This window comes from Plectropomus leopardus, chromosome 2 (genome assembly GCF_026936395.1).
Source record: "Plectropomus leopardus strain MGB_pleo_1.0 chromosome 2, ASM2693639v1, whole genome shotgun sequence".
Classification (NCBI taxonomy): Eukaryota; Metazoa; Chordata; class Actinopteri; order Perciformes; family Serranidae; genus Plectropomus; species Plectropomus leopardus.
In genome coordinates, this window is record NC_142177.1 from 32193849 (window position 1) to 32219386 (window position 25538).

A 25538-nucleotide genomic window follows, 5' to 3' on the forward strand; every position below is an offset into this window, starting at 1 on the left:
TGACTTCGAGTCACATGCTGTTGACCTTGATTTTATTTACTTATGTATTTTTTTTTTAAACCAAACTGTGCTTTTAAATGCTCATTGTGAGAAGTTAAAAAATACATTTTTGCACTCAACAAACATTTGGAGCTGTTCTCTGAAGTTTTAAGCCCTGCCTCAGACATGCTCCAAAGCAAATGGCTCATTTGCTATGGGAGTTGGTTTTTATGGGTTTCATGTGGCCTGTGTTACACACTGCTGTTACTGCTACCAGCTGCTTATATGACCAGCACTGAAACACAGCACGGAACATCGTAAAGCATCATAAAAATGACTAAATGCAAGAGGGCATGTTCAGAAAGCACGTGGCTATCTATGGAGTTGACGTCGAAGCTAAGCATCTGCAGTACCTCAGTGTGGCAGTTTTGCTTAATTTGGGTTATTACCAAGCTCTCTTCTTGACGTGGTTTCAGAGAGATTTTACGGTTTGACAATGTATCTCTTTCAGTCACAGTCAAAACTGTAGAAACAAGTAAAGGGGTGAACAGGTGTGTGGTTTAACCCTTTGAAACCTGGAGCGACATCACTTTTCTTGTGCTGTTTTCAGACGTCTTTTAAAAGTATTTAAAACCTTTGAACCCTGCGCAAATTGATTTGGTTTTTCTTTCAAAAACATGGGAAAAAGGCAATGAGCAACTTGGTAAGAAATGCTCCACGAAGTGCAAGAAATTAGTGAAAATCATTTTTAAAAAGCTTGGGAAAAATATCTGGGGGACACTATAGTTAAAATTCTTGTAATTTCGTATTTAAAAATTATGTTATGGATTTATACATTTTTATGCACATTTTCAATGGCATTTACATTTTTGTTTGTTTTTTTGTTTTTAATTAAAACAAAAAATTGTAAGGTTAAATCTCTCGTACTTTTTACTATTTTCTTGCCAATTTCCTGATTTCGTCTTCCGTTGCACATTGCCTTCTTCCAGTGTTTTTGAAAGATATCAAGCCAATTTGCTCAGGTTTCAAAGGGTTAAATAGAATTTTTTGGAAATAATAAAATGCTGCTGAGAAATAGAATTTTTTTAAGCTGTCAAATACAAAAATACAGCCATGAATTCATCAAATGACTGTCGTCTTAAGATAGATTATTCATTTTTTATCAAACAATCTGTGTTTGATAACTTTTAAACGAAATAAGAATTATTTTTATCCACAACAAAAGAGACCACACGAACATAACCATCTAACCGAGAATGTGGTTTGAAGCTGCTTTTGCTACTGGAAGTTCACATTAGCATATATTTGCATTTATAAACTCTATTGAATGACTCGGATAACCTTTTGGCCCCTGATTTTAATTTGCACAAACTTAATGCCAAACAGTAATACATTATTTCTAAAAGTACACATTCCAGTAAACATTCAAGTATAAATATCTGAAATAATTCTTCTACACTTAAAAATATTGTCAGTGATAGAATACTAAAATAACACACCTTACATATCAGAGTACTGAGTAAAACAATTGTGTTTATAGGCAAACACTTTGGACAGATTGCGATTTTAGCTCGGTGTTAACTCACAGCATTAGTTCAGTGTTAAAAACAGTAGCCGACTCTTAAATAGTTCACACCTCCATCTAAGAGTGCTGCTGTGTGTAAGATGAATGATGAACTTACCTCAGTCCTCCTGTGATCCTCTTGAGTGGTGCTGCTTCCCAGTCTGATATTTGAGTGTTGCCTCCCTGGTCTTTAAGCTATTAAGCCCTTACAGGAATGCCAGTGACTCGGAGACAAGCACACACGTCGTCAGACATGGTGCCTGCCAAGAAAGGCAGATTGCTTTTTGGTTTTTGGCATAAATCACAACCTCTAGGAAGGGGGAGGAGGGAAGCCAAGGTTGGCTCTAAGGTTTACGGTGGGATGACCGTCGCATTTTCTTCTTCTGACAAATGCAGGAGCTTCAACAGGAGTAGTGTGAATGGATGATATTAATTTTCTGAGTTAAGCCAAATCAATATGAAGATGCTGTTTTGTCGTATAAAACTTGGACACTCTGCCACTGTTACGGCTGTTTAAATACCCTATTTCAGATTTTTTTTTAATTGATTATTAATTATAGCATGTTTATTATGCTGTGTTTTAACTTTGAGTTAATATATATTGCAATTATTGTTATTTTATAAGATTTTATTTATATTTGAACTGGTTTTCATATTGGTTATGTTTCTTTTTTTAAATTCTTTTTATTGTGACAAGGACATAATAGCCATCAAACACGTTATCGTCTCATATACATTTTTCCGTTATTTTTTTCAGTCATCACAAATAATAGAAAATTTAATATAGACAAAAAGAGAAAAAAACTGCAAGGACTGACCCATTATGTTTGCATGAGCATGCCTCTATCCCTACATATATGTCCTTACATACACATATTTATATACACTTCCGTATCAGTATTTGTCCATGCATTTTCATGCAGTCATTTAAAATAAGAGAAAAATAAATAAATAATATAAACTACATGAATAAATAAGATAACTAAATACATAAAAATAGAAAATAAATATATATTAAAATAAAAAAGCAGAATCATACTTATACTAATTATGAAAAAGTAAATAAGTAAATGATAATTATTTAAAAAAGAAAAACAGACAAACATTGGTAAACTGGTCTCAGTTCTCATACAGAATCTTTTTACTTGTGTCATAATAGGGATAAGAGTAGGAATTCTTCTACCTAAACAAATTATAGTTTTTTTTTTTTTAGATTGTAGCAATGAACCAGTTGTTCAAGTTGCACAATATTTCATATGAAGTCCGATCTGCTTGGCATTATGTACTCAATCCAGTTTTCCCAAATTCTATGAAATCTATCCAGTTCCACTCTGAAAGAAAAAGTCAACTTCCTAATCATATATATATATATATATATATATATATATATATATATATATATATATATATATACATCATACATACATATTACATCCACCCAGTCTTCACTCTCAGGCGCCTCTGTGTTCAGACTTTTGGTTATCTGTTTATTTTAACCTATTTCGACTGTTTTTTAAAAATGTCTTTTTTCGTGGTCGGAATCAGTGAAAATGAGGGTCTGATGTTGTTTTGCAGTAATTTCTCCTCATTATTGGTCCTGATCCTTTCACTTAATCATTTACAACTTTTAGAGATTACTTCTTAAATTTTAAACAAGAGAACTGAAGGAGTCGTATATCATTTTTTGTTTTATCTTTTGTCTTTTTGTCTGTGTCATTTAGTGTTGTTGCACAGGTGAAAGTAAGAAGTGTTTACAGCCAGGTATGCTCAAGCTGACACTCTCATGAAATTACGAGAACAACAAAACATTTTATTAATATTTAGATGCACTAATGACTCCTCTTTACACCAACTAAAAATACAGTGTGTTTATTAGGTGTCTAAGAGGCCTAGCACGCGAGTGTTAACATAATACGTGGATAACATTGTGAGCCCAGTGTAATCTCAAATTGTGTGCCACAGATTTGTCTTTGTAGATGAGGTTTTTTTATGTTACAAAAAGTCTTGTCGTCTTGGCATTAACAAATTACTTGTTTACTTTTTCCTGGCAATCCTTAAAAAGTCATTAATTTAAATTTAGAACCTATTTTTTGTTAAATAATCAAATAAATTATTTCTTACATTTTTTTTTTCTTAAATCCTTAAACTCGTCATGATGGGAATCCAAGCAGTGGAATCTCACATGCAGATTGAAAAAACTCAAAATCACCCAAAAAACAGGCCAGAAATGCCAGATATTTGCCACATGTGTTTGTAAACCAAATAGATAGTTTTATGTTAATATAATATGTTCATTGTCTTCCATGTGTCTAAAAAGGGTTGTTTTTTTGAACATTTGACATAGATAATCTAACTTTTTCACTCATCATTAAACTACTTTATGTTACAATAAACATTGGGGCAAAATACAAATGTCCTTCTATTTTGGTTATTAGAAAATTGGTCTGAAACTTCAATCCAAACGGTGTTTAAAAAGTCTAAAACGTATATTGCCTGCAGCTGCAGACCCAACTAAAAGTCGTAGGATTTTTATTACATTTATGTTGATACTAAACAGTGTTTTCACAGGCTTCACATGAAAATTCAGATGAATCCACTCATTAAAATATTGTGTTTGGCACTTTATGAATCTTCCCTGAAATCAACCAAAATATTAATTCACTGCGTTACTTTCTCATTGACAGGTTTGTTTTTTGTTTTTAGTAAATTATGTATCTGCTCAACTCTCTCTATGAACATAGTGTAAGAATATCTCAGCACATAGGGTTGGATTTTAGTGAGCCTTCAACAATAACAAAGCAGGAAAAACAATTCTCTCTTTTCTGTCATAGCCTGCAACAATCTGCAAAGTAATTAAGGTCATACTGTTGAAGATCAACCATAACCTGTTCAAAGCTAAGCACCAGGTGTTTTTCATAGTGCTCGGTAAGTGTCATTAGGCACATGGACTTAAAGTGAAACTAATTTAAATGGTAATGTGCCTCAGCAGCCTTCTCATGTTTTTTTTCCTCAAAGTATTCTTTAAATAATCAGCCTCACTATTGGCATTATACTGTATGGTGAAAAACAGGGAAAAAAAACATCCCACCACATGCTCTGTATGCAGGTGACAGGTTGCAGGTCCAATAGTGTTTAATTTGGGCTTCATTAACCACATGGCTGCACAGTCATTTGACCAGCTGTGAGATAATTGTTGTATTAATAGATGCCTGAAATAAAATATTGTAATACCAGTCTTGTGTCAAGAAAGACGATGGGTCAGATGTAATTTGATGAGAAGAAAGGCAACTGTTAAATAAATTTACTTCTTTTTTGTTAAAATTATGAATGAAAATCTTGAATTAAATTAATTTCTATTGTTGTTATTGTTAGTTCACTACCACTGGCTAGCTTTACTTTGTTTGCAGGTTTTTATTCACATAAATGCATATTCAGAGAGATTTACAGAGAGACTTATGTTTATTTTGCAAAACAGCTTGGAGCAATCATCACAGCGCAGCTATCACCATCATTTATTTCACTCTTAGTAAAAAGTCAAAATGATACCAGTTGTTCCGTAAATCAACACCACCAGTCAGCTGTATAATTACACACTAAAACACAGAGAATCCGACATTACTGGGTCATAGCAACATCAGCCTTATAGGGAAAAGGAAAAACAACATAAATCAAATTGTTAGTAAGTCCTTTTATTTCAAAATGGACGTAAATACTTTTCAGTAATGTGACACGTACTGTGTATTTGTGGTACATGCAGCCCACCTTGAGGTTATTAACTTACATGTGAGGAGTCATTCAGATTCCTCCTGGAGTCTGGGTTGCTGGCACTTTAAACCACAGCCCAGTTATTGTGGTGTTAGTAATAACAGAGCTATGCTCAGTTTGAGCACGATTATGTGTGTGCGTGGATATTTCAGGCAGTGTAATAAAAGCGGATGCGTGGCCCAGGAACTATGACTGTTCCAAGGCATGGGAAGCTGATATGAGAGGCTTGATGTTCTTGAAGGCATTTACTGCACAAGGTCACAGAAGTCAGGAGCTTTGAATTCTACCCTGCAAAACAATGACAAAAAAACCTGACATTACCCAACACAACGGTATGCAACATGGACTAAGGGAAACCTCATCTGTGTGCTGGCAATTTTATTTATTTTTTAATCAACGGCTTTGTTAATATGAAAAATATGCGGAATTGACGTGATTAGTTATACTTGACCTATGCTAAATTCACAAAAACTTTCTGGTAAAGTGGTGAAAAAGGATCTACAGCATCCATGTTTTTATGTTGTGAAAGGAATTAAATGTCTGTTAAAAGAAAATCTCTTTTGTACTGTGTGTTTAACATCAGCAAAGATGTTTTGATACGCATGTCCGATAAGGAATTGCTAAACACCATTGGCATGTAGTTTAAAAGCTTTTAAATGTCAAAGCCTCGTTCAATAAACTCCCAGTTGTGTCTGTAATAACAGGATGCCGTGAGGCCACTGATAATATTAGTGTGTCCTAAGATTTCACGCAGGAAGATGCACAGTTGTTTGTAGGGTTGCATGTTGTCATACACATGAGATTTCATCATTTGTGACTTTCCAACAAAGACTTGTATTATACTCCGAAAGCGTTGCAAACACATGCTCGCAGTTAAAAAGAAATTTGAAGCCATGTGACAGTTGGCAAAACGGAAGCGGTGCATGTGAAGTCACGAGATGGAAAGGCACACAATAAATGCCAATGCCTCACCCCACGTGGTGAACGTGATCAAAGCAAACAAGCCAGATCTGATTAAGTATAGACAAAAAAAATATTATATACATAATTACTTGATAATTATGTATGAGACCAGAAAACTGGGACCTTAGACCTATATAAAAGACACTGGAACTTAATTCTTGTGGGTTTTTTTTTTTTGTTTTTTTTATAGGACGAGCATTTGGTGTTGCAGAATGATGTATGGTTGGATTGTACCTGAAGGCAATGATAAATATAGGAAGAGACAAGGCTACTGCCTGAGTCTGTTTATTGACATTTTAGAGCACAGAAATTGTATTGTGCACATGTCATTGTGATTGTTTGTTTTTTTTATCTGCGCTAAAGGCGTGGCTCAATGGATGGCAATGTTGGTCTGTTCGTTCTACACTTTGCTCCAGGCTGAAATATCTCAGTAACTATTGGATAGTTTGACACCAGGATGTTGACATTTTTGCTTTTCAGTGAAATGTCTTAGCAGCAAATCAATATATTGCCATGAAATGTAATAAAAACATTCATGGTGCCCAGAGGATGAATTCTTCTGGCTTTTTTTTTCTTTTTTTTAAATCCTTTGACCTTTCCTCTACTGCAGCATTTTAGTTCAACGGCCACATACAAATTTCATCTCATGTGGACCGGACCAGTAAAACGCGTCGTAAACAATTAATAACAACACCTCCAAATTTTCCCCCTTCTTTAGTGTTAAGAAGTACATGCCAAACACGTCCCATCCATTTTCAAAACATATTATGAACAGCCCGAGATGTCTCAAGAAAAGTAAGTGCAATTTTAATCATGTTTTTCCGCAATCACTCAGTCTACTACTTATTGTCATTACATGTGCATTTTCCCATACATTTCAACTCTTGCAAAGCAAAACTGTCATCACCACACCAAAATAAAGTAGAATTTATTGAGAAAGCAGGTGAAGTTATCCCCTGCCTTACAAACCATTTACAGAGGCAGCTGCAACATATTCTATTATTCAATGTTTCGTACAATGTTCTAAAAATATGACTATGATAAGTGTTCATTTTTTCAGAAATGTGTATTCTTGTCAGGGTGGAAAAGCTCTGAAGCAGCTTTTTATATGAAGTAGGCTACTCACTGTTTAACTTGCTCTTGAAACCTTTCACCTTTTGGCCTTCACAAGTTCATCGATAATACATGTGCAAAATCCAGCGGGCTGGACTGGACCCTTTGGTCATCTGGTTCTCGCCTGCAGGCCGTATGTTTGACACCACTGATCTAGCGCAATCATGAGTTTGACATCTGTGGTTCTGAGTGAAACGTATCGGCACCTGTTGGATGGATTGCAGTAACATTTGGTACAGACACTAACTTATCATTCTGTGCCATCATGAGCTCAACATTATAATTTGTATGCAATGTGCAAATTCAATTGACCAAACCAAAGGCATCCCCATCAACCTCAGCTGTACTTGGTGTCAAGCATAGGCTGTATAAAATAACGGATGTGGCCACCATGGCTTCATCTACTGGCTTGTGGAGTGCAAATTTGACTGAAGATCTTGATCTGGAAGTGCTAAAAAGTCAAGTTCATCGAATGGCCACTTGAGGCTGGCTTCAGAACAGAGTAAAACCCAAAGACTGTAAATAAAAATGCTGAAGTGAGGTTAAAATGTCCCAGATATGAGCGTTGCCATCTTGTGAGGGAGCCTATGACCATTCCCTAACATAGAGGGGCGGGTCTTAGGACCTGTACTGCAGTCAGACACCAGGTTACAATCAAAATTGAATAGTCTCACTTTGGGGAAGCTGTCATGTCGTCCATCTTTATATACAGTCTACGGTAAAACCCATGTTAAAATGCATAACATTGCAGCAGAAAAAGTGTGTAAAGCCTGGTACAAAAACAGTCTCAAAATTTATGACAGCTGTAAGTGGGATGATTTTTTTTTAATAGCTCACTGGTTAACATTTTATTAAGGCTTAAAGTTAGGCATATTTAAGTGCAGAGCTGCTGTGTGACAGGCTGTCTGTGAGGCTTTGCTGCAATCTGTGAGTTAGATCCACCACTTACTCCCCTACAGCTCTACCCTCTCATCCATATATGGTCACCCCTGGCTCCAAAAGCCCCAAAATGGGGATATCTGAAAGGCTGAACTGGGGCTTCAGAACGGTAGTCTACAAGCCAATGGACAATGTTATGGTAGGTACGTCCATTATTTATACTGTTTATGGGTGAAGCTCCAGAGACAGCCTGTCACTCAAGCAGTCCCGCCCTTAAATATGGGTAACTATCAGCCTTACTAAAATGTAAATAGGTGAGTTGTATAAACATTCAACTCCCATTTAGTTGTCATGAATGTTGAAATTAACTATAGAGACCAAAACCATTTTTTGTACCAGGCTGTAAACATGGTTATTTCTGCTGTAAAGTTAGGCATTTGAACATAGGGGTCCAGGGAGATTGACTCACTCCTGTAGCCAGCCTCTAGTGGCCATTAGAGGAACTGCAGTTTCTGGCACTTCTGAGTTGGCTTCATTTTTCAGCCCCGGAGGTTGAAGCTTGGTGTTGACATGCTAAAATGTATGACGGTGAACCTGGTAAACATTACCTACTTATGAACATTGTCATTCTGAGTGTTAGGATAATGGTTTAAGTATTTAGCTATAAATTTACCTATAAACAGCCACACTGAGGCACTAGAGAGCCTGTAGACTGTTAGTCTAAGAATACATCAGGTGACAAACTCATGATTAAATAAGCATGGAAAAAGGCAAGTAAGGCAATTCACTGTTGAACAGGAAATATTTATTTACATTTTGGCATAATAATTCATTCAAACAGTACACATACAAACATTAACTCGTACTTATGGTTATAGCCATATTGTCAGTTTTCCATGAGGTAGTAACTTCAGATAAGCCAGTGGATTTTCTGCAGACAGTAAACTAGCTATAATCACAGCTCAGGGAAAATAGGTCAATGAATAAACACGTTTGGGTGCAAGATTAGCATACAATTACTGTTGAATCTCGGATGTCTCTTGTCAAAGTGCTCTCTGCATCCAGTAGATAAATTCAGTAAAATTTGCACTCAAATACAACACAATCAGTGCTTTGAAACATTGTGGATAGTTATCAAGAGCTCCCTCTTTCTTTGTCTCTTGCATTCTTATTTTCCTCACAGTTTACTGAAGCACATTAATACAGTAATTCACAAAAAACAGGTTTCAAAATTGGCACATCCTTTGTATTCCATTAATTTTAAATCGAAGAGCTGTCTTCAGGTGTTCACTGCATCACCTCACTCTGAAGCAAGAGGGAGAGTAGAAAAAATATTAAAACACATAACCAGAAGTGTATAATTTAAGATATAGCAATAAAATGTTTTGTTTTTGTTTTTTTTTACCTTGAACAACAAGTTTAGTTGAGCACTCCACTCTGCCCAGAGCGTTCTCTGCGATGACTGTGTAATCACCGCTGTCTTTGGGTCCAACTTTGAGTATCACCATGGAGCACACCCCACAGGTGTTAGTGATGTAGTAGTTACTGTTGGTGTTGAGGCTGATGTTGTTTTTGTACCAGGTAACATGGGGTTTGGGGTTTCCTGTTACTGCACAACTCATGTAGCACTCGTAGCTCTCTGGACTGTTGTGCATTTTTAGTGGAACGGAGAATGAAGGAGGCGTCTCAAAGGTGCAGTTTTTAGAGGCAGGAGCGTTCACAGAAAAGGTTTCTGGGAGGATACACACAGAATGAGAGAAAAGTTGAAAGGATGGAATACATCGTGATGGATACTCTTTTCATCGCTACATTCGATTCAGTCGTATGTTGACTGATTCATATATCTTCGGTTAGTGTCTACAGCTGAATATCAGAGTAATTATTTACATCAGGCAAACAAAACATTCACCAGCAAGATGGCCAACCTTGCACTTAACCACATAGCAGGCTTCACACATATGCACAAAAATGTTCTTCAGATGTATCCAGTTGCTATTCTTTAATTTTGTTTTGGGAGGAAGACGTTTTTTATTATAGTTCTTTAAAATTGTCATCCCTGTTATGCTCCTGTTAAGTGCTCATGTCTATTCACTTGTTTCCAAACTGCTTTGTTTAAATCTGGGGCTGCAAGTAATTATTATTTTCATTATCAATGAATCTGCCAGTAACGTTCTTGATTAATCATCTAATTTATGAAATGGTAAATGGACTGCACTTGTATAGCGCTTTTCTGAACTTGCAACCACTCAAAGTGCTTTTTACACTACATGTAACATTCAACCATTCACACACACATTCACTCACTGGTGGCCAAGGCAACCATACATGGTGCCACCTGCTACTCAGTAACCATTCACACACTCTCACACTCTGATGGCGCAGCATCAGGAGCGATTTGAGGTTCATTATCTTGGCCAAGGTAACAAAATCACAACTTCTTAGAGCCCGAGGTTGTGCCTGATCTAAGAAAAGCTGCTAATCTTCACATTTTAGAAGCTGGAGCCAGCAAATGTTTGGCATTTTACTTAAAAAATATGATATATGAAAATATATGAAATGATTAATCATTGATGATTAGTTTTCTTTAGCCCAGCTAAACTTGAGTAATTGTTTGCAGCTTTATACTGTTCTTCATCTGTTTATACCCGGGCTGACAGGGCTGCACACACACACAGCTTTTTTCATTTCTGATTAATCTGTTGATTAAATTCATTGTTTGGTCTAAGAAACAAACAAAATAGTGATAAATGTGTCACTCACAAGTTTCGAGAGCCCAAGGTTATATTTAAAAAAATGTCTTGTTTTGTGTGTCTCAAATACATTTACTTTAAAGTTACATAGCAAACAGCCTATCCTATCTATTTTTGCTTTATGAAAGGCTGAAACAAGTAGTTTAAAGGCACAGTCCCTCCCCAAAAAATTTAAATTACATATCGTTCATCTTACCTTTAGTGCTATTTATCAAACTCGATTATTTTGGTGTGAGTTGCTGAGTGTTGGAGATATCAACTGTAGAGATGTCTGCCATTTCTCAAATGTATTGGAGCTTAGCTCTTGGTGTTCAAAAGATACATATGAAAATTTAAATTATTAAATTAAATTATTAAGAATTATTTCTTTCACTAAATCATGACCCAGTTACTCAAGCTGTAGCAACTATTTTCTTTCTACCAAACTACACGCACCAACCGAATCAGGACGCACAAGGAAACATCTCCTCATGGACGAGAAGCTCGTGCTCATGATAGTGTGAAATACAAAAATGAAGTGTTCTCCTCTGCTGAGCTGCAACATTAGCTCGCTCCGTGGTACTGGGTGAGCTAGCAGTAGATGCTTTACAGCTCTGCGACCAGTATCTCCAACCTTCAGCAACTCATACCAGAACAATCTAGTTTGAGAAGTAACACCACAGATAACAGGGAAAATATATATTTTTTTGATATTAGGCTGAACCGTCTTTTTAACATTAGTATCAACTGATTGTTTCAGCTCTATACACACTTTTGCTTCACTTTTATTTAACCTGCCTTTTCTTTTCCTCACTTCCCAGACTGCTGACTCGGAGGGATTGGAAAGTCCCATGTCATTCCTGGTATAGACCCGGAACTTGTACTGCCTCCCCGGCATAATGTTGACAACGGTGAACTTGTTGTTGAAGAGATGGTCTGCTACAATTTGCCAAGTACGCTTAACAGAATCACGCTTCGTGATCATGTAGTGCAGCCTGTCGTCTTTCTTCTCATCTGGAGAGGCAGTCCAGGAAACCGTCACTGTTCCTGACACATTCTCCTCCAACTCCACGGGGCCTGGAGGCTTGGGGTCATCTGGAAACAGGTAGGACAGATTATTCATATCTTGCTATGAGTCTGGCTCTCTGTGAACTTTCCCCACTCATCCCAGATTATTTAAAATGTTCTTTTCTTACTGTACCTGTGACTCTTATCTCAACACTCGAGGTCTCTTGACCAACAATGTTCTTGACAATGATTGTGTAGATCCCAGTGTCATGGCGCTCTGCTGAGGGGATCATTAACTGCGATGATGTGTCGGTGTTGCTCACTGTTACATGCTTGCTGACAGGAAGTCCGTCTTTGAGCCAGTTGATAGTTGGTATCGGAGAGGCCTGTTAACAACAGCAGATACAGGCTAAGATGTGGGTTTATGCTCTTTTTGTAGAGCAGCAGAGAGGTGTGTTGTTTTCCACTGTAGCAGGACATTGAGTTAAACGACTCTGTGTTTTTAAGTGATTGTGTGATTATCATACTGAACCTCAAAGTTGAAGTTGATCCGAGCAGCGTTCCCAGCCTTCATTACCATAAAGTTCTTCATTTTTTTGTCAGTGAATTGAGGTCTCACTGTGACAATGTGGGAAGAATTTCAAGTGATTACAGAAACGTAAAACGTTTAAAATTCTGTCTGTGTTCAGTTAACAATTCCCATTGACTCACCTGGAGGAGGCATTGCAATGATGTAGTTGGCCAACTCCTGAGGCTCACCGTCTCCACCCTCATTGGTGGCTACAACTCTTACCCAGTACATGGCCATAGACTTCAGACCCATAATAGTGTATGAGGTCATAATGATAGCACTGGAGTTACAGCGACCCCATTCTGGGTTTTCTGCTGGTCTGAGCTCAACAAAGTATCCTTTGGCTTCATCCTGGACCCCTTCCTCCTCAGTGGGTTTGGTCCACCCCAGAGATAAGGTGGTGTATGTGGAGTCTGTCACCTTCAGGTCAATAACCTTACCAGGGGGCTCTGAAGATAAAAGCATTTAAGCACTTAGATTGGAGGGATAAATCATTGAAGTCAAAATATAGCTTTTATTGGCTTATTACTTACTCTTTGGATCTCTTGCAAACACAAATTCAGAAGGCGAACTTGGCTCCCCGGCTCCAGAAATGTTGATCGCTGATACACGGAACTCGTACTCGATGCCTTCAACAACATCCTTCACTGCATACTTTTTCTCTGTTAGCATGTTAAAATGTGTAGTTAGGGCTTTAAAATGTAGAAGATAATTCTTTACACATCACATTTGTCATGACACTGCTACATCTATATTCTAATTGTATACAACACTATACAGTCCCTTATGGATTCTGTGGGCTGTTTTTTTTTAATTTTGTGGTCTGAAATGCCTGATTATATGGCAGCTTTTTTAAGCTTTTTTAAATGGTGTCAAAGCATATTGCAATGTGTATAGGTGTTGTTCCCAATGAAATTTTGGGACAAGTGAAAATTACAAAAAAAGGTTGTGATGCTGTTTTGGAGTGTTGGAGTCTGAGCATTCGATGTTTCCCACAGACTGAGAAACTCTTTGTGATGGCAGGTTGGGGGTCATTAACAGCTGATTGCAGACCAACAGCTGTTGCTGTCTTTTGAAGCAGTGCTGAAGGACCATCTCTTTGAGCTGCTCTCCACCTGTTCGCTCTTCCTCTTTAGCACAAGCTAAACACAGTGGCTCACACCCAACGCTGAGTTGTTTACAATCTTCCACTGACACCAAAACAAAATTGTTAAATCCATTATTAACCATTGAATAGCCATGTCCTGCTAACAGTTAGCACTAGTATACAGAGCAGTAATGGCTAACATTCAATTCCGAGGCGTTGAATAGTCCCAACAATCTCACACTGACACCAAAACGGCTTGACTTTGTCGTTAAACCTGTTCATAACCATTATGTGATGTTAGCTGTGTGATGCCAACAGTTAGCCCTGTCACAGTGTATGTGAATTTGTGCCAGGCACAGAGCTCACACTTCCGCAGCAGCCTCATGATAAACAGAGAGGAAGTGGGGCAAAGAGGGGATGAGAATATCAATATGCCATGCGCAGTGAAATTACATTGTACCCGCTTTAAATAGTCAAATTTGCAGTAAAGTTGTGATGTTTGGACAAAATAGCAAAGTCACTTTAAGGTCACAGGGACTGGCTGAATTTGCGTTAGTTGTTACGCTCGCAACATTCTGGAGGGACAGACTATACCTCTGATAGGCTCATCGAGTGGGTTGACAAAGCCCCACAGATTGCTGCCATTCTTGCGTTTCTCTACGTTGTATCCCAAAATGTTGGTTCCTCCGGTATTAGTGGGTGCAGACCACGCAAGATTGATACAGTCTTTGAAAGCACTAACAATTTTGGGTTGAGAAGGAGGTCCAGGGTATGCTGAAAGAATAACAAAAAGAAAAAAAAATGTAACTTTTTCACCTGGCAATACAAATTAATTTTTTCTGTTCAGTTTTATTTATAAAGCCCAATATCACAATTTGCCTCAGAGCGCTTTACAAAGAAGATAGAAACCTCAGAAACTGAGAGGGATCCCTCGTTTGGGATGGATAGACTTGCAGTAGATGTCGAGTGCACAGAACAGATCAACACATTGAGCCTTTTGTTTTTGAGACACTGGCGATAATGTTGGTGTGCTTGTTGGAAGACTCACCTTTTGTCCCTGCCTGAATGTCATCAGTTTCCATCATTTCACTTATGCCTTGATCAGTTTCTGCCCTGATGTGGTAGCAGTATTTTCTTCCATGATCCACATCAGTGTCCTTGTATTTAGGCTCTGGGCCAATTTTGCCTAATTTCTTCCAGCTGTTTCGACCAATTTGCTGGCGCTCCAGGATGTAGTCTGTGATCGGGGAGCCGCCGTTGTCTTTAGGAGGCCTCCATTTGAAGTCAATGCAATTTGAAGAACTTTCAATGATATCCACAGGGCCCAGAGGTGGTGTTGGTTTATCTGCAGTGAGACGAAAGAAAAAAGGAAAAACATACTCATATTCATGTCCTATGATACGTATATAACCTACAAATGCAGAACATGCAGCTCTCAATATGCACCGTAACCTTACCTAACACAACCAGCTGTGAGATGGCCTCAGTTGTTCCACATTCATTTTTAATCTTAATCTTAATTTCTCCTGAGGTTTTGCGATGGCACTTGGTTAGCACTAGGCGGCTGTGTGTGGATGATTTCTCGATTCTGATGTGGGTGTCCTCGAACAGCTCCTCGCCCTCATTGTACCACTGGATCTTCATGGGCTCTCGGCCAACAAAAGACAGCTTGAAGGCTACTTCTTTCCCAGTTTTGATTGCAACAGGTTTTACAAACTCTGCGAGGTCATCAGTGTTAATTCTTGGAGGATCTAGTAGAAAAAGCACACATCTTTTCAATCTGAGTCTTTTATCGCTGAGCTGTAGAGAATATTGTTTTTCACAGCGGGTGCCCTTTTGTTTTGCGTTAGTTTGAGTACCTCAACTTTATTCTCAGTACAGTACCTTCAACGCTTAGTGCAGCCTCTGTTTTACGCCCATCAGCTTCACATTTATACTTTCCAGCATCCTCTTCTTTGCAGCTTTTGATAATCAGTTTGCGATAAGTTCCATCTTTAACAATACAGATATTCTCTGTAGCTGTTATCTGAAATCCACAAACATGTCAACAGTCAAATATCAGAAGGTTAAAATGAAAGCTATTGCTCTGTTAGAGTTTGGTCGATTTCTGGTTTTGCCGATCCAGTGGGGTGTATAAGCTTAAACCAGTTTGATTTATGCAAACCAGCTGAACCAGCATTTGTCATTTTGACATGTTCTGGCATTTTTAAAAGGAGCATAAGTCACAGTGCTAAATCAAAGTCAAATTGTGTATGTAATAAGTAATATGACAGCGTAAATAATGTAATATTATGCTTGGACTAACAAAGCCACTATTGTCCAGCAGGTAGTGTGTGCCGAAGTGGCCAGTGTTGGCAACGTGAGAGGGGGAAGAGCGGCACACACTGTGGTTGTTTACTTTTAGGAGTGAAGACTAAAACTGAACCAATCTGACAACATTTTGGATTTGAAGCCAATTAAAGAGCTGTCCTTACTGGCAGCAGGCGGTGTTGTGAGCTGAACTTTTGTTGGACACCGTGTTGCTATTTATCCCTCTTAACAACAAAAACCTAAACATAGTGTCAGCTGGCTGGAAGGCAGAGAGTTTCTGCTGGAGTAAATTACATCGCTTAAAACAAGTTATGCTATTGTTACTTGCTCTTGGCTATACTGTATGTAATTTCCATTGAATGTCACAATATGCAGCATGTGTTTTCCGATTTTAAAAATAACGTTACAAACGGTACGGCCGTTTGTTTGGCTTAATTTCAAACCGCTTTGAAATTTTCACACCAACACAACCCTATCCTGTGTCAGCTCTTCTCACCTCTTTCCCATCTTTGTACCAGACTGCATCACACTCCTCACTGCTCAGCCTGCAGACCAGTTCTGCATCAGTACCAATGATTGCAGCTACATCTGACAGTCCACTGGTGAAGTATACTCCTGGGTCTAAATGGAAATACAGTCTTATTGTTAATGGGGATTGGGCACATATGAACAACAAAGCAGTGTTAATAATGTAATTGCTATGTTCTGATGCATACCGATGACTGTATCGGGGACGAGTGGGCCTGCTCTCACTCTCTTTCTTTTCTCTTGAACGGGCCCCTCTTCTTCAGTTTCAGCAGCTTCAGCAGGAGCCTCTCCCTCCTTCTCTTTTACCTCTTTCTTTGCTTCTGATGATGCAGGTTCAGCTGGTTCAGCAGATTTAGCTTCCCCCTGCACATCCTCTTCATCAAAGTCTTCCTCAGTGTCCTCCTCAACCTCTTCCTCATACTCTTCTTCATCCTCTTCTGCCCCTTCCTCTTGAGAAGTAGTTGCTTCTGCGCCTTCTCCCGCTTCTGCCTTTGCCTGCACCTTTACCTTGGCCTTTGTCTTTTTCTTTGTCACTTTCTTTGCTTCATCCTTTGGTTTTGCCTGAGCTTTAGCTTTAGCTTCAGCTTTGGCTTTAGCTTTCGCTTCTGCTTTGGCTTTGGCTTTGGCTTCAGCTTCTGCTTTTGCTTTTGCTTCAGCTTCTGCTTTCTCAGCTGCAGCTGCTGCTTCTGCTTCAGCCGCTGCTTCTGCCTCCGCCTTCGCCTTTGCAATTAACTCTTCTTTCTCTTTCTGTACCTTAGCCTGTTGCTCCTGAGCAATCCTCAATAGTTCGGGTCCGCCACCACCGGCTCTGGTGGTTTTGCGAGGTTTCTTCTTCCCGTGTGAGTTTGGATCATTGTCAACTATTAAAAAGATACACAGTACCAGGACATTTTTAAAGCTTTATGAGACATTTTAAATACTTGATAAACTTTTGTTAAACAGTCTAAAAATAAATAAAATATCTAAACAGTACCTTCCACTATAAGCCAGGCACTGCAGGACGCCATTCCAGCTGAAGCAGCATAAATGCCTTTGTCCAATGGCATACAATCCTTCACCACCAATGTGTGAATCAGCATATCCTCTGACACAAGGATGTCATATTTTTCCCCTTGCTCCAGTGGGACATTCTTTCCCAACCAATTTATCTTTTTCAGGGGAGTTGAGATGACACACTCAAACACCGCGTCCTCTCTCTCCTCTGCTTTCACGTCTTGAACCTTGACCAAGAACTCCACTGGGGGAACTAGACAAAGCCCAAAATTATTATCAACATAACACAGTATCTCTTACTTTCTGTCATACAGTAGCACAACTACTAGCAATCATAGAACTTTTTCACTGTTGTATCAGCATTTTGTTCATATTACAGCAAAGTGTGTAGATCATTATTTTTCTGCATCCACTCACGTTTGAAGTCAGTCGAGAAGATCTTAACTCCGTCGACCTCCACTTGATATAACCCTGCATCTTCCGGGTTAACACCATTGATGCTAAACACAAACTTCTTTCCCACTTGTTTCAGTCCATGTTTTACCTCTGTGTCGGCATCAAAAGGAATCATGACTCCGTCCTGTTTGAACGGAAGCAGTCATAAAAGTTGGTCCAATATATGACGAAATGTGAATGAGTGGCAGATTGTGTGATATGACTTTTAGTACATCTCACCTTGAATAAGAAGATTTTGCTGGTAGGGTCTCTAAGTGACATTTCAAGTTCAAACTCTGCATCACCACTTTCTTTCAGTTCAACAGGCTTTAGGTTGCATAGCCTCTCAACAACCTGCAGTAATTGGAATTAGGAAAAAAAATTAAGATAGTTGTATTCGAGTGCATTCATTCACATTATGATCGTGGCTGTGTTGGCTGTTTGGTGCTTCATATATACATTTAGGTGAAGCTGATACATACCCTTTCTTGCTCTTGCTGCCTTTCGATCTTCTTCTCATTTAGTTTCTTTAGCATTCCACGAAAATCAGTGACACCATACTGACAACAGATACTCTCATAATCCTTCTTGTCCGCACTCATCAACAGTTCCCAAAACCTATCATCAATTTCAGGTTTTTTGTCTTCTTTTGCCTCCATGTCAACCCTACAAAGAGAAAAAAGTATATAAAGCACTGTAAGGTAATAATTATACATGTTCAGATAACAGAAAACATCAGCAAAAAACACAGTCATGTACTTTTGCCCATTCGTATGTACTACTTACTTATTTTTCAAGGCCTTTTTATAGTCCTCAGGCAACTCTCGGATAGCTACAAAAAACCAGCAGCATAATTACAACCTTCATTCAATAACAGTTTGCATTAATATAGGTTAAACATAGGCTGTGTACCTGTTCTGGATTCTTGCATGGCTCTGCTCTTCTTAAAGCCAACTAAAATGAAAGAGGATGAAGTGAAGTGAGACTGATGTAATTTATCTTAACGATTAGCTTTGATTTGATGTATAATGGAATAAAAGTGAGTAACTGACCCTCAATAACATTAAGCGTAGCAGTAACAACCGCTTTTCCATATTCATTTCTGGCATAACACTTGTAGGTGTCAGCTTGGTCCACTGATACATCAGGCATCTGTCAATTAATACGAGAGCATCAGTAATTTTACAAAACCCAGATAGACACTCATACTGAACTGTCTGATTGATTTATTGACCTCTTCTTTTGGTTTTCAATTATTTGAGAAAGCATTCTACAGATGCTCGGATGCCATTTCTCCGTCCTGAAACTGATTTTAATACCCGAACTTTCAAATCGGCAAATGAACTGATACCGTTTAGTTTAAAAAGATAAATTTAAATTTAAAAATTGAATAGCATGTACTACTAACCTCGTATGTATGTAAAATGATTGCTATCATTGTTGTATAGCATGGCGCAGGCTAAACCATTTGTGAAACCATACCATAGAAATTATTACATTTAGCTAACTATATATTGCAAATCAGTTCTTCTTTGATGCTCTCAAACTGTGGTTGTCAGTAGCTGTACAGCGCCATGCGCTCGCTGTCGACAACTGTTTTAGAGATGTAAATTGAAATAGATTTCTTGGAAAACTTTTAAAAGCCAGTGAGATTATTAATGCAAAAACAAGGCCTTGATCTTTATTCAAATCTCTTAAATCAATCTTTCAAAAGTCTGATAAAATGCTTGTACATAGAAAGAACAATTATATTAATCTGTTTTTTTCTGATATTGCATTGTTAAATATAAAAAGTAATTACCACATCCAATTAAATGACAAATTAACAATAAACCTTTTTTGAATGTAAACCAAATGGATTCTTTTATGATAATATAATACATTAATTATTTTCCATATGTTGCCCTCTAGAAAGTGTTTTTTCAGCATTTAAAGTACATTGTCTAACTTTTTAACCAAAAAAGTCATATGACAATATTTCTGCAAAATTCTCACTAACCTTAGTGATAGATGTCTATGCATGTGTTTCTTTTCTTTTCTAACTTGCTTTGAGCTGTAGGGACCCTGTTTAACATTTCTTAATAAATGATGTGAGATCAGATCACTGCACAGACTCATATACTCACTGATACCTGATCCAGCATTTTAGACAGTATTGGAGGTCTTTCTGATATTAATATTGGTATTGAGCAACTGTAAAGCATTGTTTATAAAACATGGTCATCGGTCTCACCTGTAGTTGATGTTCACCAGCACTTTTATCGTGGACTATTTTGCACCTGTCATCAATTTCCCCATTATTTCTCACCCAGGTCACTTCTGGTGTTGGTTTACCAATAATGACTGCTCTGAAGATTGCCGTTTTCCCTACAGAAATAGCAACAAAAATGTACCATGAGGTTATTGTTTTTAAGAAAATCTAAATTTTATGCATGTTTAGAGGTGGTATTTTACCTTCTTGAATAGTCATAGCAATAGGTTTCCGAGTGAAATCTGGGGTGGTCATTCCTTCAGGTAGTTCTTCCACATACTGGGTGATCATGACTCCAGGCACCCTTGACCTCTTTTTAATTTTCACTGTAATTTAATGAGATCAATGGCATTCTTTACAAATGTATGGACATGTGAAGGTTTAACAGCTTTGATACAATTTAAGATAAAGCTTGTAGCTGAACTTTAAGCATTTAGTTTTGTTCACACATTTAAATTTTTGGCAGTAATTGATGATGAATGTTTAAATTCTTGTTACTTACCCTGCCCTGGAGCAGTTGGCTCCTCATCCTTCGCTTTACGTATTTTAAACATCTTGATTTAGACAACAGCTTCCCTGTTAATGCAAAAACATTACAATGAGCTGTTAAGACACTTTATAGTTAATAAGGCAACACTGTTGAGTTTGCATATATACTGTTTTAATTGGTCTTCACTTTGATGATGTCTAAGGGTTATTATCCCCCTGTCAATGCCCAACATATCCCTAAATCCCAATATAGTCTGGAGCTGTTAGCACGTCTTGACCACTGTAAGTAACCATGAGACTCCCCATCTGTCTGACATGCAGTTAATCTCATCCAGATGGTCTGAATCTGTAACGGCTATCACTCATTGTTTTAACTAGTGACTGAAGGCACTGTGCGTGCTTTTACAACACAGTGCTGATGCATTTTTAAGTAAAGTCCATCCTTCCAGAGACGGTTAACATGTAATGAGACACAATGTATCCTGCCCTCCAATTACCAAAAATGGGCTACATATCATTACGCCGTACACACATTGTGGGAAGTCAGTGATAAACCATGACGGTAAGATCTACATCCCGGTGTCAGGACACCTAGGTTAGTAATTCTATCTGTGCTATAAATGAAAGGATTCCTGCGATCACAAAATACTTAACATTCCTTATGTAGATTCCTGCAAGTGGCTGGCCTAATTTTGCAGGCAGTAGGTCACATACCTCATAAAACATCCATCATGACTCAGGAGGTGGCGTAAGACGCTGACTGTAAATGTAACATTAGTCATAAATATCTTTGCGTTTAATTTCTACTTCCTTTGTAGCCTTGAATATTATTTTAAGAAATAGGTGAAAAGATAAAAGGATAATATAGAAAAGTAGTACCACAGCCCCCCCCCCCTTTTTTTTTTCAATAGTTGCAGCATTAAATCAAAGTTGTTTGAAAGTATAAAATGGTAATTTTATGATCAAGTATCAACTTAATCACTTCAGTTAATTCTTAATCAACTTTTACAAAAGTTTATAATGAGTCAGTTTCTATGCTTTGGACTCCACAGCCAATTCTGCTTTATTGGAGAAGCAAGCTTCAGTCACCACTCTTCAAAGTAGTGTACATAAAAAAATACAATATAAATATATATACTCTTAGAAACATTTTAGAAAGAATATTTTTTTAGATAAATAAATAATTACTTAAATAACAAGGCAATAACAGTAACTTTCAACTTCATTTAAAACTAAATAATTTAAGTATTAAGATTAAAAGACATTCGTCAGTCGTTGTGATAAATGGCTTTGTAAGATACAGCATCAGGTGTTTAAGACTGACAAAAGGGACAAAAAGTAAAAAGCATTAATTTATCCTTAAAGTAATATATTTTAATACATTTCATTTTCATCAGATTATGTATCAAATGTGTAAATATTACTTCTTTATATATGATGTATGATAAACATCTTATTGTATCTTAAAGGTTCAAGTATAAACTACTGTAAGTGCTCTGTCTTCCTCACACTTCTGTTAAACCTCCTTCATTTTTACGATCTCATTAGTCTAATGACAGAAGCTTTTTGTTCTTGGATTATATTTGATAGCCACTTAAGCCATTAAAAATAAATCTAATTAATATAATTTATTCCTACTTTTGTCAGTTGATAAAGTGTCTGCATATTTAGCAGTTTTTTCCCCTCTGCGCCTTGCTGTAAAACTATATTTGTCTGAGAGAGAAAATAGCTTTGCCAAGGGTGTGAACTGATTCATGAACAACATGTCAGATCTGTGTCCTAAATCTCAGAGCTGTGTTTAAAAGCAGAACATATACTTTCACTGTGTCGCTTCTTTTGTGATAAAATACTAATTAAAATATCACATTAAAGCTTGGCAACGGACTGTATGGCTTTAACTGAAGCCCTGTATTCATAGTTAAATCTCTAGGGCATTTTCCTCCTGCAAATGTCTAAGGGTACCCCCCCTTCCAAAAAAAAATAAAAAACGAATTTCTGTAGTTTGACTATTGGTATTATCTTCCCCCTGTACAATGATTATTCTAATTGGGATCTTATTTCTGTTTGTGTTACTTAGCTTAGACAATCCGGCTTGCCTCAAAACATATATCATAAACACAACATAAATACAGCTCATCATATTGGTTATAATATTAAACCAAGACACTAGAATAATTTAAACCACTGAAAACATTCAAGAATGCTGACTTAAGATAACTAGTAAAGTGTCATTACTTTTTATGCCCAAGGTCAGTATACAGTAATAAACAAATGTGTCAGATTAGCACATAAAACACAAACATGTTCACAAATTGGCTTACATAATACAGATGCAATATCCAACCATATTAAGAATCTTCCCAGTTCTGGGTAAATGTACTTACTATTTTTTATTCAAGTGAACTGCTGTTCTCTGCTCTCTGTTGTCGGCCAGCTTCCAGCTGATTCTTGAGTGGGCTCTTCGTTTTGAGAGGCAATAAAGTCTTTCAGAGACACTCAGACTAACCTAGCCCCCTGCTTTTTTACTGTGGCTCCCAGGGATAGGTTTACTGACATGCACTTTGGCCCCTCAAGTGCTATAGGTTCTTGAAAAGGGGCCACCAAAGGAAACACAGCAGTGAAGCTTCCTAATCCCTCCCTCAAAACTGGAATTTCAGCAGCTGGGAGCTTTTGGCTGCTCTTATTAAAAAGAGAAGTCTCATGAGAAGTGACAAAGCAGTGCCACGGGCTGAGATGCATCTCCATTAGCTTAATTTGTAAATGTAGGCTGCTTGATTTTCATCACAACATTTAATGAGAGGTAAGTGGCAATTAAATTAACTTGTTCTCTTCTTTTTTTTTTAGATACATGCATGGGTTTGTTTTAGAAATGTCTATAAAAATGTTGAAATGACAGAATGAAGAAACCTTAATTTCATGCTGAAAGTCTTTCCCAAAAACTAGACAATTTGCATGAATGCTTTTAAATGTGTTTACTGATTGACATGACTCCGGACATATCCAAAGCAAACGAAACAAGCTAAACCTCATTCTAAAACTACTAAGCCACAATAATTTTTTACTGTCTTGTTGGACCGAAACAGAAATAAGTTACATAGCAGCATATATTTTAGCATTGTAATGAGCACCTCAGCCTGAAACTGAGAGGTGTCATCCTGCACCAGTCAGACATGCTTTAGTCCAGAGTGCAACAGTTGACCCTCTCTTCTTCAGTGACTCTAAACTTGGACTAATGTCTGACCTCACAAAAAATATGCTCAGAGAGGTAATACAAGAAGACTGGACATAAATTATTCACATAAACGTTCATGGAGGTGAACAAGTGGTATGAATTTTGATACTTGCTTGCAATGTCAAGGCTTGATCCATTGACACAATATATGCTCATGGCTATCAATCAGTCATTGTAATTTTTTTGTTAAAATCAAATAAATGCATTTCATGTTAAGTGTTAACTGTTTTTCACGGTGACATGCAGGTCATATTAAACATTTCACGTCACAATAGCAGTATGAAATATTTATTTACACTGAACCTGCACATATTCTCTTTGTATAACAGTCAGTATCATATACAGTGTATTTTCATTTCAGTATTTCTTTTTCTCTTAAGTCTCACTTTAGGGGAAGATTGTTAATCCACAATAATGGAAAACTAACAACTGCAACCCAACAATACTATAAATCTAAAAAAATACGTCAAGGACACAAGCAGTTTGAGACAAACACCTTAAAATAGTACTTTTAAAGCCAGTAAATCACCGCAACACAGTGTCATGCGCTGTAAACACTTCTGCTGTTAAACATGTGTATTAACACTGTTAAAATATGCCATATTGCACGCTAGAATTTCAAGCTTCCATTTTATTGAGATTGCACAATTAAAATCAAACAAATCACATTTGTGGTTTTTATTTCAGCAACATTTCTATGCCTAAGACTTTATTGTGAAATAGATAACAACCTAAAGGTGTCACAGGCAATGTTAAATAATCACTTGTTCTACATTTGGCAGGGTTTGCTCTAAAGATGCAGTATGTCTATTACTAACAACTGTAAGCATTGTAGAGCTTTACCATCTTCAGTGTGGTCATTTATTCTGTGAAAACAAAAAGACAAAGGCAGTTGTTAGTTTCATCAGAGATCATCACATCAATGCAGAACTTAGTGACAGCATCTGTAAGATATGAGTACAGTCTGGTAAAGATGTACCTCTCACTGTGAGTTTAGTGGAGCTCTCTGCTCTTCCCAGCCAGTTTTCTGCAACAATCTTGTACTCCCCGATGTCTTTAGATTCAGCCCTCAATATGAGCAGTGAACAGACTCCACAGGTGTTGGAGATGAAGTAGTTGGTGTTGGTATTCAGGCTGATGTTGTTGTGAAGCCATGTCACATGAGGTGTTGGATCCCCCTTTATGGCACAGCTCATGTAGCATTCATACCCTTCAGGAGCAGTGTGCAATTTCAGTGGGACAAGGAACTTGGGAGGACACTGCAGATTACACGGCTTTGTTTCTGGCCTGTTCAGAGTAAACTTTTCTGAAATACAGGAGATAAGAATGGCATCAACTTAGAACTGAAGTAATTAAACAGGAGGACATGATTCAACATTGACCTTAGGGTTGTACTACAGTCAAAGAGCGATTGGAGATTTACAGGGAGAGAACATTCTGGCCCTACTTATATACTATAATTCATCATAATGATACGGCTAAGCAACATAGAAATAAAGTCTGCTTCCTGTTTCTGTGTCTGTGCTAACAGAAAATGTGTCATTCAAATGCTCTAGAGTATCAAAATCCTATGGATAGCCATAAAAAAACAAACAAAACATCTCAAAGATACTTCATTTGGTGATGATCGGATAAAATCAAG

General features: G+C 37.5%; 2 protein-coding genes and 1 long non-coding RNA gene across 8 annotated transcripts in view; 1 reads left to right on the forward strand and 2 right to left on the reverse strand.

Moving 5' to 3' along the window:
- Nucleotides 1-11843, forward strand: part of LOC148190250 (uncharacterized) — a 32091-nt gene extending 20248 nt beyond the window's left edge. The window contains exon 3 of the long non-coding RNA XR_015779676.1: nt 11814-11843. This is a non-coding gene — a long non-coding RNA (uncharacterized LOC148190250). The remainder of the gene's footprint in view (nt 1-11813) is intronic.
- On the reverse strand, nt 9164-20729 carry LOC121948677 (immunoglobulin-like and fibronectin type III domain-containing protein 1). Its single transcript, XM_088091252.1, has 23 exons — nt 20678-20729; nt 20379-20501; nt 20158-20291; nt 18977-19076; nt 18837-18878; nt 18711-18756; nt 18407-18590; nt 18165-18278; nt 17907-18069; nt 17470-17742; nt 16685-17356; nt 16465-16589; nt 15543-15684; nt 15116-15409; nt 14707-15003; nt 14253-14432; nt 13105-13233; nt 12712-13020; nt 12533-12618; nt 12194-12386; nt 11791-12087; nt 9669-9995; nt 9164-9568 (listed from the first exon to the last, which is right to left on the reverse strand). Exons 1-23 carry the CDS (start codon nt 20727-20729, stop codon nt 9564-9566), a joined length of 4287 nt encoding a protein of 1428 aa, XP_087947378.1. The 3' UTR covers nt 9164-9563.
- A 3439-nt stretch (nt 20730-24168) lies between these two features.
- Nucleotides 24169-25538, reverse strand: part of LOC121959489 (immunoglobulin-like and fibronectin type III domain-containing protein 1) — a 36162-nt gene continuing 34792 nt past the window's right edge. For all 6 annotated transcript variants that reach the window (XM_088091240.1, XM_088091236.1, XM_088091248.1 and 3 more), the window contains 2 exons: nt 24876-25202; nt 24169-24762 (listed from right to left, as the gene is read on the reverse strand). In XM_088091240.1, the coding sequence (XP_087947366.1) occupies nt 24758-24762; nt 24876-25202 (332 nt within the window). In that variant the 3' untranslated portion in view covers nt 24169-24757. The remainder of the gene's footprint in view (nt 24763-24875; nt 25203-25538) is intronic.